Source organism: Papilio xuthus, unplaced genomic scaffold (genome assembly GCF_000836235.2).
Source record: "Papilio xuthus unplaced genomic scaffold, Pxut_1.1 DF825928.1, whole genome shotgun sequence".
NCBI classification, from domain to species: Eukaryota; Metazoa; Arthropoda; class Insecta; order Lepidoptera; family Papilionidae; genus Papilio; species Papilio xuthus.
In genome coordinates this window covers 932357-948656 of record NW_013532721.1, presented here as the reverse complement: position 1 = coordinate 948656, position 16300 = coordinate 932357, and the positions used below count along the sequence as shown (strand labels likewise).

The window sequence follows — 16300 nt, the reverse complement described above, 5'->3', positions numbered from 1 at the left end:
TCACATGTAAACCGTAAGCTGATCTACAAATCATCAATTTTAGTCGAGTTACCCATGACTAATGTGGTGTGGTCAATACCGGCAGGTAACGTACTAACGTATTTTTATTTCCATATGCAATGATTAAATAAGATTAATTTTTTTATACTATATAAGGAGTACAAATTAAATAAAAATGAAATTAACAGAAACATTTATTTATTGTCAAAAATGTATAATAGAATAAAATATGTAAATCCTAAAAATTGTAATCAAATCTATTTTACAAGTACAAGTATAAGGATTTTTGTATTTACATAAAAATAAAGGTTGACATTCAAGCTTTTTACAGATATTCTAAATCAAACCCATATTATAACTTATTCTGAAAATGTTGAATATATATCATAGTAAATATAAAGAAAAAGCAGGATCTTAACATATTCTTCTATTTGCATTTTTAATTATACTATTATTATAATAGTCGAACTGTGGTCAACTTTAAGGCTAAATTTGAAAATCTAGCAGAAGTATACGTACAACATAATAACCTATTAATGTTTTTCATTATTAATCCTAATTAGTTGAGTAGTAGTTGAGGTAAAGGACTCTTGGACGTGCCAATATTATAGCACCATTTTTATAACATCTACTAATTAATTCTATGGTAACCTATGCTGGCTAGCCATTCGATGTTGTTGCGTAATGGCGGAATTTTAAATCCGAATTTTTTTCTGTACATTTTATGAGAAGTGTTACACAAATTTGTCGATTACCTTTCAAACGATAGTTTAGGCTTTTTAAATTGCTACGGCGATTTACGATTTTAATATGAAGTTAAAAAAACAAAATCAGCACGATGTTTCGGCAACAACATCCGTACTTCGGGAATCTTAAATAACATGTAATTCCTAGTTTTTCAAATGAAATCATATATACATATACGAGTATTATCAATACAATTACCATACATAGGCGTCGCCAAGGGGAGGCAGTGAGTGGCAGCAACCCCTTACAGAATCGAAAAAATGTAAAAAAGATACATAAACTACTTGCAAATGCCATAAGGTGCTTACAAGCCCCCAAATATCTACATACTCGTAGATAAAGCGAAAAAACTTGTCAATTTTCGTGAATAGAAAATAGAATTTTAAATACTAGCCCCCACCTAGATCTAGCCTAGGTCATCGGCTGGCGACGCCTTTGTTACTATATCAACTGGTCAACTAGTAATTCCTATTAAAATAAAATAAAAATATTACTGCCTACCTTTATATTTGCAAAAATTAACTAAGTAACGTAATTAAATTAAAATTAGCATCCATAAAAATTGGTGTTTTAATCGGTCTATTAACATAAGGTATTCCTAAACACACATAAAACTTTAGTTGTCACTGCGTTGGTGATCGTGGTGGTAAGGCCGATTCCTCACACGGAGAATGACGTTCTTCTTCCGTACTGAATTTGTACTCCCTTTCTCCGGATTGATGTTCAGAGCCAGATGGTGTGTTGCGACCTTCCCCAGTAGTCGCTTCTAGTGTAGGACCGCTGGGACCAAAGGACATACCGTCAGTACCATAAGCCACTTCCCCAGTGCCAACGTATTCCGAAGGTTGATAGCCGTACGTGTTCAAGCTGAAATCATACACAACCATTTATGAACAACATTATCATTCACTTTAATTTACATCTTCGGACATGATTTTCATTTGTTATTATGGTCTAAACTAAGCACTACAATGGGTTATTCAACTTGCACAATGTAGCCACAGATCTCATCTCAGATGAAACGATGACGCGACATAAAAATATTTACCTGTTTGGCCAATAAGAAATGTCTTCTATAGCGTGATGAGCGTACGGGGCGTATGCGTGTTGATAGTACGGCGAGTGGTGCTGCGCGGGGGCATCGTACTGGAGGGGGTAGAGCGGAGCAGGCGCCGCGGCCGGCGTAGCCGAGGCCGCAGGGGCGGGCGAGTACTCGAGAGGCGCGGGGTAGGCGTGCGGCGGCGTACGGTAAGGCGTAGGCGAGGCGGGCTGCGGGGGGCTGCTCTGCGCCGCGCTCCAGTACCCACTGCCCGCCCACGTGTAGCTGCTGCTGCCGTTAGACGCACCCGCAGATGAACGTTCCACGTTGCTGTACGTAGCTGTGTAAACGTAGACATTATTATTCATCAGGTTATGTTAAATATAGAGCCAATTTTATTTTATTTACGTTATCTTTATTTTTAAATACATAACGTGTAGCTTGACAATACAGTTTATTGAACAATACCTAATAATTGTATCACGATTATTTTAGGCGAGTAAGTTTTTACTTACACGGCGGTGATAGAGTCCTAGGCCTTGAAGGTGGCCGCGGTGGGTACGGGGCCGGTCTTCTCGACACGGTGTTGCTGCTGCCATACAACGATTGAGAAGTAACGAACCATCCTCCGACTGTAATTAATTATTTTCCTTATTACATCTTCAAGAACAATTCCAATTGAATAGTGGTAGAGTCCACTGCAGTATTAGCCGCTACAGGTGGCCCGCGCGACTTGTTAAACTCGACGACCATATAAGCCCACTGTCGACTGTCAAATTTAGCTAGATAAAAGTTCTACGTTTACTTACATTGTGGATACTGGTGCGGAGAGTTACTTTGCTGTGGGTAATGAGTTCCAACAAAGTCTCTTTGATAGTATCCCTCCGGTCGTTCTTTGGCGTCTAGGAATGCTTTTGCGAAAGGGTTGTATTTTATCTTGAGGGAAGTGACTTCTTCGTTCTGGTAGGCTGTCACTGCTATAAACTGTGTCTCTGGGAACGGGTACGTCATGATGCGGCGCAGGTCCGTACCCACTTTAACCAGGTGCACCCGCGGTTCATACTTATGTAGTGAGTTCAGCATTATCTTTGAAGAAAGGAATTTATTAGATTGTAATGAAACAGCTAACAATTTCTCTTATGATTAAAAATTAATGCAAATAAAGAAAACGGAATTAATTGCAATAAGCAACGAGGAATGTCATATTGTTTTTAATTTATTACATTTTAATATGTTTACTTTACTTTACATATTTTAACTTTATGAAAAAATAAATTATCTATAAATATTTCGACTTAATATACCGATCAAATAATCGATCATACCAAAGCTGTGAATTTTAACACCGTAGGAAATCACACGATTTGATAAACAAAAAAATAACCATACGATAGATATGTGTAGGTTTTGTATTAATACAAATATTAGTCGATCTTATTAAGTTTTGATAACCTTCATTTTCGTAACCAAAACTATAACCTAACAAAAAATATCAAAGTCAATATTACCACAAAACCTGAAGTTGCAACGTAACACGGATATCGCAATATAAATACATCTGGTTAATAAAGATAAAGAAACTATTATCATAAAAAGATAGAAGGTTAAACATAGCGCAGAGACAATAATTATTACAAATGATAGTGTGTACGGGCGCCCGCTAAATAGTTGGTAAAGCTACAGATTTCACACCGAGACGTCAACATATGGATCTGGATGTATCTAATGTTTACTCTCATATTCATTCGCGGCACATATACAAGCGTGAGAAATGACTCGGACGAACTCGCTCGCGGTAGCCACGGAACTGTAGCGGGATCGCACCTTCGACTTTCTATTATCAAAAATTAGTATTCTGTCTGTTCTGATGGTTGTTAATTATGCTCGGCCCAGTGTACACGCACAATGGACCGGCTATAAATATGAAACGGCCATCATTGTTTCTTAACTATCTATCTCGTTAATACGTTGTTAAATTTTAATATTTTACTTGATGATTTGGCTATAAAACTCGTCTTGTCCCAATTTGCAATATGTTGCTTTCATCTTTATCCATACTCAAGCTTGTCTATTGTGTGTTAATATTAAATTTTAATATACATTTATCTTGCTGTTATGAACCTTGATTAGTAATTAAATTCGACCGGTAGTCGGCTACATAAATGTCGAATCAAGTAGCCTATAACAATGAATTACTTTTATACGTATCCTTGTATTCTCATTCAATGAAAATTATAACTCAAAGTTTCATTTTAAATAGACAAACGAACGAAAGGGAGGTATAAAACACACAAATATTTATTAATTAAGAAAAAGGTCTATTCCTCATCTCTTCTTCAACATTCATATATCCAAACTCATACACGACTCTTTTCAGTTATGGGTGTATACATGCTTATATTACTGTAATATTCACCTGTCCATTCCCGTTAGTTTTATTCGTAAGTTTGACTTTAGCAAATGAAATTGGCTCCTTCATCCAATGTGCTCCAAAGTTTGGGCTCTCCGGATGAATATAGATGGCGTTGGAGGGCGGGACTTCTGCTTTTCCACCGGGTACCTAAACAAAAAATATACTGTGTCAAGTCAAAAGTTTGCTTTAATAGAAACAACAACGTACTTTAAGAGTAGAACTAGGTTAGTTGGTCAATTAATAAACAACAAACGGTTCTTGTGTGAACTGAAAGCAATGAATAATACAAGCATTATTATCTTACCCATTCCCCGTTGACGTATTTCCATCGATGTGAGTCAACTTGCACAAACTCTAGTAGCACCGTGTACATCGCAGTCGGATCCAGACCACTAGCCGTCACTTTGACCACAGGGAACATACGTCTGAAATAACCGAATATAATGTTAAATCAATCAAACTTAGTGCAAGAGCTCATCTATCCATCTTTAGGACCCTATAACAAGTATGGCCTCACGGCGTATTAGCGATCCGAAGATAGTTTTACTCTAAATAACGTTTAGAGGTTTCCAATTGGTATTGCAATCCTTAGATCAGTTGAATATAAAGCGAATGAAATGACTTCCAAGTTTTTACTTTTTAAGTACCATTGTTAAGTTGTTATATTTAAATAACCACGTTACTTAGGTATAACTTAAAAAATCGTATACAGAAAACTAAGATAGCATTCCCAACTTTAATCTTAATTTAATTTTATTTCAGATGCACAAACGGAGGAATCATTTTTTGAAACGCTAAGGACATTAAGTGTTGAAGCACGTATTTGTTTAAAAAGCCACAGTAAAGCCTCATTGTTCGACGCTCAATATAATTAAGCAGTCATGTTCACATCACCAGCTCTGCACACAGGCTTAACCACGATATTTATTTATTTTTTGTGACAATCCTATATCTTATCCTTCTTTACAGTGAAAAGTAAATAAAACATTGCAGAAAGAGTAACTTCGTTATCACAATTCTAAAATTAATAGCTATAAAATTATTACACATACTGTATGTTTGTGATTAAAACTAATTTAGTTCCTTTTGACGCTAGGTACAGAAAATGTCATTACTATATTCATTGAAAACTAGCTGACGCCTGTGACTCCGCCGGGCGGAATTAAAAAAAAATAAGTTGCCTTCTAAGCTATGTTCTACGTCTATGACAAATTTCAGGGAGATCCATGAAGGCATTTTAAATATATCATCTAAAAACATCCTTTCATTGCAATTATAATATTAGAATTTATAATATTTTAAAGGGATCGAGCAATACTTTGTGCTCGCGTTGACTCTCAAGGGTGTTAGGCACACAGCTCATCGGGCGGTGTCGTTTAGTGAAGCCGTGTTAATCAGAAAGACCTACAGTGTTAATAGCTGAAAACTAGTCTCCGTTCGCGCGCCATTAGCACCAGCGAAAAATATACTACATATTTATGTTCTTTGATAACAATACAAAGCGCAACATGAATATAAATATCGTTCGTCATTTTTTTTTATTTTTATGTACATTATATTGCAATAACTCATTATATACACATATTTACTAATCTCAAGTCAATATTTAACTGTAATGTAATGCGTGGAGACATTAAGTATCTGGTAATCGATCAAATACATGTTTGTCAAATTTGACAGAATGTAACTTTCTGTTACGCTTTTATGAACATTTATGTATATGGCGTGATAGCGCAAATTAAAAAAAAACTGTTGTTGGAACATAATTTGCAAAGCAATACGACGTTATTATATCTACTTTAAAGTAGTAACGTCTTTTTGGTTTTGCAAACTTTAATTTAGTCAAATCAACTATTATAATTAACTTACGTAACACTTTAGATTATTAAAGTAACTCAGCAGGGAGGAAAGTGAGTACAATAATCATCATCAACTTAGCTCGTTGTTTTAATTACAAAGATTTGACCTTTATATTTAATTCGTAATAAAATACAATAGATGATGATTTGTTCGAAGTTTCATGAGTTTGTACTCGACGCGACACAGGCTATAAACAATATTGTAAGAGGTATTGTACTCACTTCAATGTTGTATCTTGTTCTTTTAAATTACCACTGACTCACCATAAGACGACCAACATATAATGACTCAATATTGTATTCACTTTTAAGTACTACTTACAACGGTTTTACTATTAAAAATAATATACGAACGACACTGTTATTATTTTAATGTTACCCTTTAAAAACATCGTTTGCTTACATTTTATGGAAGTATACAGACGGAATGCGAGATAAAAAAAAAATATTTGATCATTTAACATACTATTTCATCTATCCAATTTTTAATTCTGTAGGAAAGTAGAGCCGACTAACTGTATTCTTATGACTCTCCGGACGACAATACGCATCAAATAACAGCTTAGTCGTTCATCGTCATCATCATCAGCTCACCATATGTCCCCACCGAGGGGCTCGGAGCTAAATTGAGTTAATTGGAGCTTACAAACAAATGAAATGGACATAAATACATATACATTTATACCTCATTTTCCATATCTGACGGTGCCGCAAAGAATTTATCTCTCATCAAACAAAATAATAGAAAAACATTAACTTACAGGAGAGGATGATTCTCTCGTTAGTTAGACAAGAAAATAATATCAGTGTATTTGATTTTATGGAGCTTTTTAATCTTGTTGGCGACTTACTTACATCCCTTTATGCCCCGCAACACCTAAAATTGGGTTCTTGCTAAGCCTCCAAGATATTTAAAAAAAATATAATAGAATACTGGTGTTATAAGGCAAGTACCTTCCGTTTTTGGTGACGATCATCTCATTGGTGAGGGTTTGAAAGCGCACCCAAAGGTCGCGGTCGTCAAGCGCTACGCCGACTTCGCGCTCGCGGCCACCGCGCGCGCTTCCGCCCACGCTCGGCTCCACTGCGCTCAAGATGTGTGATGCAGCCATAGCTCGCACCTGAAAAACACATTTAACGCTTAAAATCACATATTTATTTCAATCACTAATCACTTTATTAAACTACGAATCTTGTAAAATTTCACTACGCACAAATTTTCGCAGAAAGCAAAGGGCGTTTCTTTCAAATACCTCACTGGTGATCGGAGCTGTATAATATTTAGTTTTACTATATTTATTTCAATATTACTTTCAGCAACCGTTTCGGATAATTTTGAACAATGAAATGTCACTCGATCCTTCCGACGCGTTGGTTCCGATGTGTTATACGGTATGCAGTAGTTTATTGATTTTTAAATAGTTTTCTTTTCAATTATTTTATTTAGTATAGTTTATATAAGTAACGGTAGGAACATCCTACATTATCAAAAGAAACAAATATGTGTATTTAAGTTGGATTTCTAAGTGCTTATTTTAGAATAAACAAGTCGAAAATATTTATTAGTAGGAAAAGTAAAGTTTATAACGGAAGTTTTATTGGTTTATTGCAGTCCATTCGAAGCGTGAAGAACTTATTACGAAGCCAATACCGTCAGCAAAAACAGTTAACTATGTATGCCACGTGTATACACACTGCTGGCTTTTGGAGACATTTAAGTAGTTAAACAATATTTACCATATCACTGCGGCTTTTTCTGGAATGATAGAACATGAAATATATAAACCTTATACAAAATGATGTATTGGCAGAATCATTTACTTAGTTATCGATGAGATCCAGTCTCTGAAAGCAGTGACATTTTAACACGCTTCAAACGTACGAATTTAAACTAAATTCGAATTTGTAATAAAACATAGCAGTTAACATCTCCCAGTGTTGTGTTACTTAAAAAAAAGTTTATAAATAGAAGTATGTCAACAAAACTATATAAGTGAATGCATCGTGTCAAAACAACTAGAATCCATACCCACGTCAAGGTAAATTTTAGAAAGTAACGAGGCATTGAAAGTTTTTATGTGACGAAAATTTCTGCCAGCTGTGCCTATGCAGCAATGAAATTATGATTTCGTAAGTCAAAAAACTTTACAATTTTTTTTAGATGTTATTCCGAAGTTTTTTATTAGATATTCATACGGTGAAGGGGGATTGTAAGAAGGTGTACGAAGCCAAACAATTGAAACTGGGCTAGCATGGTTGACTAAGCCCAATTAACTCATAAGTTAGGAAAGGTTCGAGCTTCTTAGTTGTGACTTAAAAGGCTAACGACGAACCATATATTCTATTCTCAATTAAAATACTTTACTAACTTCTTTCTACTTGACCAAAGACCTCGTTAAAGAGGTTAGTTAGGGCGAAAAAACTTAGTGAGGTTAAAAACTGCACCCGAAAATTATAATACTTATTTGCCAACCTTTCCCAAAATAACAAAGGTTAAAATAATGTTAAATATAAATACAATTATGCAGAAATAAATTCTAAGAATTTTAATTAAATCAATGTAAACAAATTATTTATGATAATCATAAACTTTGAACTATATGACAAGTGATATTAAATATATAAAATATGACAGATTATATTTTACTGGCTATTAATTACAATTAATTTACTTAGTAGCAAAACAAAGCGTACAATATTGTATACAAATAGCTTATTAAGTTTATGTGCAATTCTTGTGATCGAATAACGTTAATTTTGACCTCGCTATTACAAAGTTCTAAGAAAACAGAAGGAATTTGTCTAAGGTATACTATATTAAAATTAAATTATTAATTTGACTTTGATCTCAATAAAGTTGTAAATTAAATCAATTTATAACATACTATAATATGTTAGTATAAAATACTTATTTGGTACAAAAATAACATGAGTTGTATAATTTTTTGCTTTTTCAGGTAATATTAATTTAAGTTTAAGGAGTGGTCGCTCACTGGTCGAAATTCAACCTTAATTCATAATCAAAGCTTTGTTTTTCAAATTAAAATCAAAAAAGTTGTTTTTTTTTTATTAATTTATAAGTATTTGCTCTTCTTGTACGCATTAACTTTAACTGTTAAATTTTATGTTCAATTTTAAAGGTGTTAAAGGTTTTTATTTAATGAATATTTTGAACATCGTCCGTCTGTTGATAAACTTAACACTTATTTAGTCTTTGCACATAATGATTTTATGTGGTATATAGTTTATTCTCTTACATAATTTAAAACAACTTTAACCTTATCTTTGTTTTTCTTATCTTGTTTAGTAAAATCGTGTATTTTAAATATTAACTTTTCTATGAAATAATATTCTAGATTTTATCACCTTTTTTAATTTAACTCGTAGGCTTACGTCAATCCTTTGATTCAAGATTACCGACTTAAAAGGTCACCGAAAAGAGGTTCCATGTGGTGTGTCATATAATTATATTGTCACACATAAAATGTGGTATCCAAATGTCATCAAGGCTTTTTTGTTTTTAACGTATGTATCTACTGTTTTTAGACTTTCAAATGTTTTGATAATAATCTATATACAGAATAGAATCTATTTGACTTTATTTTTTATAACTTAACCTTTGTTTTTCAGGAAAATCGCGAAGTGAAATTTTATCGAAGAAATGTGAAAGAACGAAAAAGATTTACTAAATTGTAATTTTTTGAACATAATAATAAACGAGTTTTATTAATATTTTCAAAACATAGGATAACGCAATAATATGGAATTTAGAGATAGCTTAATACTAACTGTATCCTGCGTCTTCGCGCGAAATTCCATCTATCCATCCAAACTTACGCATTTGTATTATTAGAAATAAGGTAGTAAGATTTTTAGGCGTCCAATAAAATTCCACAGATTCAACAGAAGCTTCTGCGTGTGTGATCTGTTTGTTTTGTTCAGATAGAATAAAGAAGTCAAACATCAAATACTTAACCTTTTAATCCTTTATATAACAAACGTCATCGTATCTAAACTTAAGATAAATCAAATATTTGTGATTGCAAGCTCATGTTTGTACAATCAGTATATGGTTTTGAGTCTTTTATAAAGTAATAATATGGTTTTAAGCGGATTACCAAAATAATGAAAAAGTGAGATCTGAGGAAAACGTACGTAGAGATTTTTGTATAGATTCTTTTACGATATAATTCGTTTCAAGGTAATTTTTTGATAGAACTTAAAATTTTGCCGAAAAACGCGCAAAACCCTTACTTGAGACTTTTGACCTTAGCATTTTATCCAAATGCGGGACCGATGACTTTTCAGCGTTCAATTTACTGTTCTTTGCGAATTATTGTAGCATCACTACTTAATTTCGCTTAATTTAACTGGCCTATGTCGAGAGTTACGTGCAATGGTAACAAGAAACGGAAACAGTAACATGTATCGTAAACACACCCCCGACACTAAATGTTGTGTTATTTGCTCCACAGTTTTTACACTTGTCCATATATGTTAAGTTTCACACTACACAAAATGTCGGTGTGAAATGTATTGCGATAAGTTCATTTACTATTAAAAGTCATAAGTGAAGAAAATAGTATTGGTAAAATGGTTTCAGAATTTTCAGTTCTTATGTTTAATACTGTTTGTATCCTGCAAACAGAAGGTCACCTGATACAGGTAATAATACTATACAGCTACGCCGTAGATTCAATGTTAACAAAACGGTTGCACAGATGTTGTATAATTGTCGATTGTTATTTTACACACCTAATTTATGTTATTAAATCGTCGCCTAAGATTTGACGAAACTTATAATACAAACTAGCTGTCGCCCGCGACTCCTTCCGCGCGGTATTAAAAATAGATGTTGGCCGATTCTCAGATCTACTCAATATGTACACAAAATTTCATGAGAATCGGTCACCCATTTCGGAGGAGTATGGGAACGAAAATTGTGACTCGAGAATTTTATATATTAGATATTACAGTTGTAAATGTAACGAAAAAATCGCGAGAGCAAATAACGTTAGACTTACGTATAAATAAATAGTCTAGTGTACACAGTTTACAATACACGTATCCACAATTTTAACTGAAAGCATCACGAATCATGATAGCAAATACGAGCCGGACATTTATTGTAAGTTTGGCTCACGATCTTCGCTTCCAATGTTTATCGTGGTCATTATCGTCGGCCGACTGCGCCGGTGTCGGTTACCAGGTTCCCGGCTATGTTAAATTTTGACAATACCGCCGGATTTTAATTTCTACTTAAATTGTATTTTTACTGTGGATTTCAATAGTTTAAACATTTCTACAAAAGTATTGTTAACCACCGCATTCTTTTTGGAAACTGAGTCAACAATATTTTTATATCAATACAATCATCATGGCAGTAGACTTCCACGGTTACTTTCCCATTCATCATCGTCAGTTAGCTGACGATAATGAATGAATACGTCCTCACTGAGGGGCTCGGAGCCTACCCTAAATCAAGGGTGACTAGGCCATAGTCCACCACGCTGGTCTGATGCGGTTTGGTTGACTTCACACATATCTTTGAATTTCTTCTCAGATATGTGCAGCTTGCATCACGATGTTTTTCTTCACCGTAAGAATGTCGGATAAATGTACATATGTCAATCGGAAATCGAAAAACACGTTAGTACAAGGCGGGATTCAAACCCAGGACGTCCAGATTGCAAGTCAAGTGCTTGACGACGCTCACATTTAAATTAAAACTTAAGTCGCAGTTTCATTAGTCGTTAGGCCGCATTTTTTTTTATATATCATAAGGTGGCAAACGAGCGAGCGGCCACCTGAAATCGCTGAAATAGCGAAGTAACCGTTGGCCATAGACATACGCAATTGCATATGCGTTGCCTATCCTTTAATGGACGGAGGAGAGGATGCAAAGAAAGAAAATATTTTCCCTTCCCATGCATCCTCTCATCCGGAAAGTCCACTTCCACTTCCCATCCTTTCCTTTTAAGAAAAAGGGTGGGAAGGGAAAGAGGACTAAATTAGGTCTCCGGGACGCACACTCATCAGACGAAACGGAATGGCTTCCACTTCACGCCTGTCTTCTGTGTGGTCGTGGTATTTCACCGGGCGAGCCGGGCCAATTCGTGCGAAGATGTTAAAGCGGGCTCTACCACTGTTATGCAAGCGTTTCACGATAGTTCATACTTTTTCTAAGATTTACTAAATTGTTTTCGTATGTGTCTTATTTGAAAAATAATTTTCTAGTTTATAACCGCGCATCAAAGATATATTTTAGAAATTTCTTCTAATATTACATCTCATCGAATAAAAAATTGTGCTTGCGGTTAATTTTTTCTTACGTATGATAGATAAATGTCTTATTTATATATACGTCCTTTTTAATAGGGAAAATATGTAAGTAATAAGAATTGTTATCTAAATTATCCTTTATTTAATATCACATAAATGATTCAAAGCATGTGTACTCATAATCTTAAGATACAATCACATTTGTTAATTTTATTACATTCTTAAAGGACATAAACATTATGGTGTCTGCTAATTCAAATCATGGTCTAATTTCACCGTTTTCATATTATAAATATGTAGATATTATTAACCTTATACTTGTTCGTAGAAAAAGTTAAAGTTATTTGTGATACATTAATTTTCTAGAAATTAAGTCGTTTTAAAATTTGCTTTTATGCAACAATTTGTTGTAGCATTTATGTATATCACAATGAGCTTTGGGCCCTTTTGATGGTAACAAAGTTTTACGTTTATTTAGCTTTTTTATAAAACAAGGTAGCTACTGAAACATGCCATTTGTTCCTATTCGGGTTCCGACACGTTAAGTGTTCGTTACCGCCCATACATTTACAATATAAATGGAACTATAGAAGCTCTTTTTTTAACGACGTTATGTCCAATTGGTACAGAAATACCGCTGAAAGCAGATCAGTACAATTGCTAGTTGTATGAGGTAAGAAGTTATGAAAAAACCGCGCAATAGTAAAATAAATTTGCAACATTAAAGTGTTTGGTGTTAAAGACACTGTATTGTTTTAAGTTTATACTTTGTAGTAAAATTGTGATCGAAATAAGTAAAGGCAATACTTTATACCTGTTCGGCTGATATTTTGTTACTGTATATTAATAAAATGTTGCTATTTTAGATTATAAACCTGGAACAAAAACTGATGTTTGGCTAAGTATTTGTTTTATTTCGAAGCATTAAGAATAGCAGCGAAGGTTCCTATCGTATGGCCGCAACAGGTACGAGTAAGTTTTAAACAACAAGAAAGCACTAGGCACTAGCGTCAAGGCGAGTACCAACAAGTGTATAAAGGCAAAGTAATTACAGCACTAGCCCACTCGTCTGCATCGTCATTATTCATCGTTTTACGACTCCATGAGGTATAAATATTAAAGTCGAGTCGTATAGATGAATTGCGAACATTTTCTTTTTAATGGTGAAGTTAAATATGGTGTGCGAGCCGAGGTCTCGCCGGCGTATCTAACTCTGTATGCGGATCTCAACAAAATATACAAAAGCGAGCGGACGCACTCGTAAATTTTTATCGCCTTTTAATTAGGGACGTGAAATTACGTCGGCGCGCGATCGACGGCGCAGCATCCGGGCATCGCTTCCCCGCGCACCGAACATCGAAATGGACTCGTGTCGACGGACACGTGGAATGTCGCTTAATCGCTTTGCAGTGCCGTCGTTTTACTGATCCCTATAAAATATTGAAGATAACAACGAGCTCGGACGGCTGCGACGAAAGGAGCAGCCATCACCCATCGAAGGTTTATGGCACTCGCTTCGATAAAGCGGACGCTATGTGCGTGTTGTATCGGGCCAATTGTCCCGCTGCCGCGGCCGTAGGTATGTAACGATGCGAGCCGGGAGGTGCTAATTATCAAATGCAAGACCGACTCGACCGAAATTGAAACCATTGAAACAATATAGCTCGTGTTGGCTTTTCCAATTTCAAAGTTTGCAGAACGGCTGCGTAATGAAGGCCGAGGAGGCTATGCAAATGGAACGATGCCGAAAACTCAAGTAAGTATTTTTAATGGTCTTGCGTCATCGACGTTTCAAACTTGAATTTTTATTATCACTCGGCGTGTATACGACCGTCAGCCTTGATATGTTAATCAAACAATAGACAAAAATCAAACAACCACAAAGCACGATCAATAAAGTTTGTCTTTACAAATCAAAATAAAATTTAAATCTTTAAATTTAAAGTACCCAAGGAGGATTTTCTTTAGGAAAATGTTTACAATTTTTTACGCATATTCGATTAAAACCGTCGCTTTATAATTACCCAAAATTAAACATCTTTCGAATTCTTGAATGTGACTTTCACAATTACGTAGACATTTCTCTTTCATACAAAAGACATAAACGCGTTCGATGCCCAAATCTAGTAGAATCAATTTTATGCCTCTGAAAATATTTTATGTAAATATTCAAATTCGGAAGCTGATAACCGCAATCAATTTTTTTGGGTTCTACATTTCAATTAAATTTTATTCCTCAGTTTTGAGGTTGTCATAAAACTTTAGAGTTTGACGAGTAAAGCCCATTGAGAAACTCCGAATTGATATTAATTCAAATAACTCGGGTTAAAAAGTCAGGGTTTTATGTGAGTTGTAAAAGTTTATTGTGGGGCTTTGTGGCGAGGCGGACGCGCCGATAGGCCTCGCCGGCCGATGACGGAAGGTCCGTCGCTTTGTGCGCCTGCGCCGGCGCAGCGCGACCGCGCTTACATTGTCTTATCTGCACGGCACAATGCCCGGTGCCCACTGCGCCCGCGCACAATACACACAGCGATAACTTCCTTTATACATTAATAACTCGCCTATAAAAATGGGCCGAGATGATAAATTGAACTTAGTGCCAATAATAAATGTGTTTACGATTTACTCAGTTTATACTACTGCACTGCAGTCGTAAAAACTGCTAAACGCAATGGTATGTGCAAATTAATTTTATTTGCAACGTAAGTAATACTGTATCAGTCACGATAACGTCGTATTGTTGTTTGTAAAAATAAAACTTCTTTAAAATTTTTGCAATTACGAGCTTTATATTATTATACGTTATTAAAAAAAGAAGTGTGAATGTTGTGGACAATGTTATATAAGTAATTTCATAGTCAGATGGTCAAAATTTCTTCATTTATAAATACTTTAAAAGAACATACATATAAATTTAAAGTTTTTAATTTATTTAAAACAAATGCAATTTTTAACAATAAACTAACAAAGATTTATTTATATTACATTATATATCACTTATCACGTATTTTAACAAGACATCTTACTTTTTCTACATTTAATAGATTACTTCTCTTAAATAGGCAAAATGTAACTTGACCAGAGTTCACGAGTTGAATTTATAAGTTAAACCCTTACCGATGATGCGCCGGCGCACCTTTTTCCAGACCATGTTCATCGAGGTAAAGAAAATAGGTTTTCCTGATTCGTCTATCATAATTGTAAGCAATAAATAAAGTTATAACTTTTCAATTAATTTTCTAAAATAATAAATGTTAATATATCTTGTTCAATTTACTTAGGACTTACCGTTTATAATTTCGTTATATCCTTATTTACGTTCACACTTTAAAAAATTAAAAACTTAACTGAAGTTCACAACACAAAACATATTGTAAGACACATTTTACACAAATAATCAATGAAATGTCAAAATAATATAGTTTATATTTTGTTTTTATAATTTTATCACATAGCAGCAAATCTGTGCAGGCGTGCCTACTGCATGAGCAACTACCACAAACTCGTCCGCACCACACTTCATTAGCATGCACACAAAATAACAAACCCACCATTAGTACCTTTCGTCATTGCAAAACCATCTCTATCTCTATAGTATAGAGTCTAAATAACACTAATGAAATGAATCATTTGATAATCGTAACTTAGACGATTATAGACTCTATTATTTTGGTGATAAGTTTTATTTTATCTGATTTCAGGTGCGGAGAAGATTTCCACGGGCATGTCGACAAGGCTCCGCCTCTAGCGTATTGACAAAGCGAGGGATTGGTGGCGCTGTCTGCCCTCTACCGTGACAATCCTGCGCAGCCTGTCGCACGGAATGTGCTTTCAAATTATTCTATTAATTTTATTTTTAATATACTGCGTTTACTTTTAAAATATGATTAAAAGTTTATTAAAAAAGTCGTATCTTTTTAATAACGCTATTGTTATACCTTAAATACGAATGGATATAAA

The 16300-nt window shown here is 34.5% G+C and overlaps 1 protein-coding gene across 1 annotated transcript; it reads right to left on the bottom strand.

Annotated features, from left to right (window-relative positions):
• Positions 1-402: 402 nt before the first annotated feature.
• Positions 403-15725, bottom strand: byn (T-domain transcriptional activator brachyenteron). Its single transcript, XM_013322300.1, has 8 exons — positions 15629-15725; positions 7013-7179; positions 4504-4624; positions 4203-4346; positions 2596-2872; positions 2302-2418; positions 1796-2126; positions 403-1614 (listed from the first exon to the last, which is right to left on the bottom strand). Exons 2-8 carry the CDS (start codon positions 7168-7170, stop codon positions 1371-1373), a joined length of 1392 nt encoding a protein of 463 aa, XP_013177754.1. The 5' UTR covers positions 7171-7179; positions 15629-15725; the 3' UTR covers positions 403-1370.
• Between the last annotated feature and the right edge of the window lie 575 nt (positions 15726-16300).

What these genes read in the sequence shown, in the direction of transcription:
- byn (XM_013322300.1), bottom strand. Translation starts at nt 7,170, where the DNA reads ATGGCTGCATCACACATCTTGAGCGCAGTGGAGCCGAGCGTGGGCGGA. An exon ending in TCCGCACCAGTATCCACAAT is followed by an intron (nt 2,419 to 2,595) that starts GTAAGTAAACGT and finishes AATTAATTACAG; the next exon opens with TCGGAGGATGGTTCGTTACT. An exon ending in ATTTCTTATTGGCCAAACAG is followed by an intron (nt 1,615 to 1,795) that starts GTAAATATTTTT and finishes GTATGATTTCAG; the next exon opens with CTTGAACACGTACGGCTATC.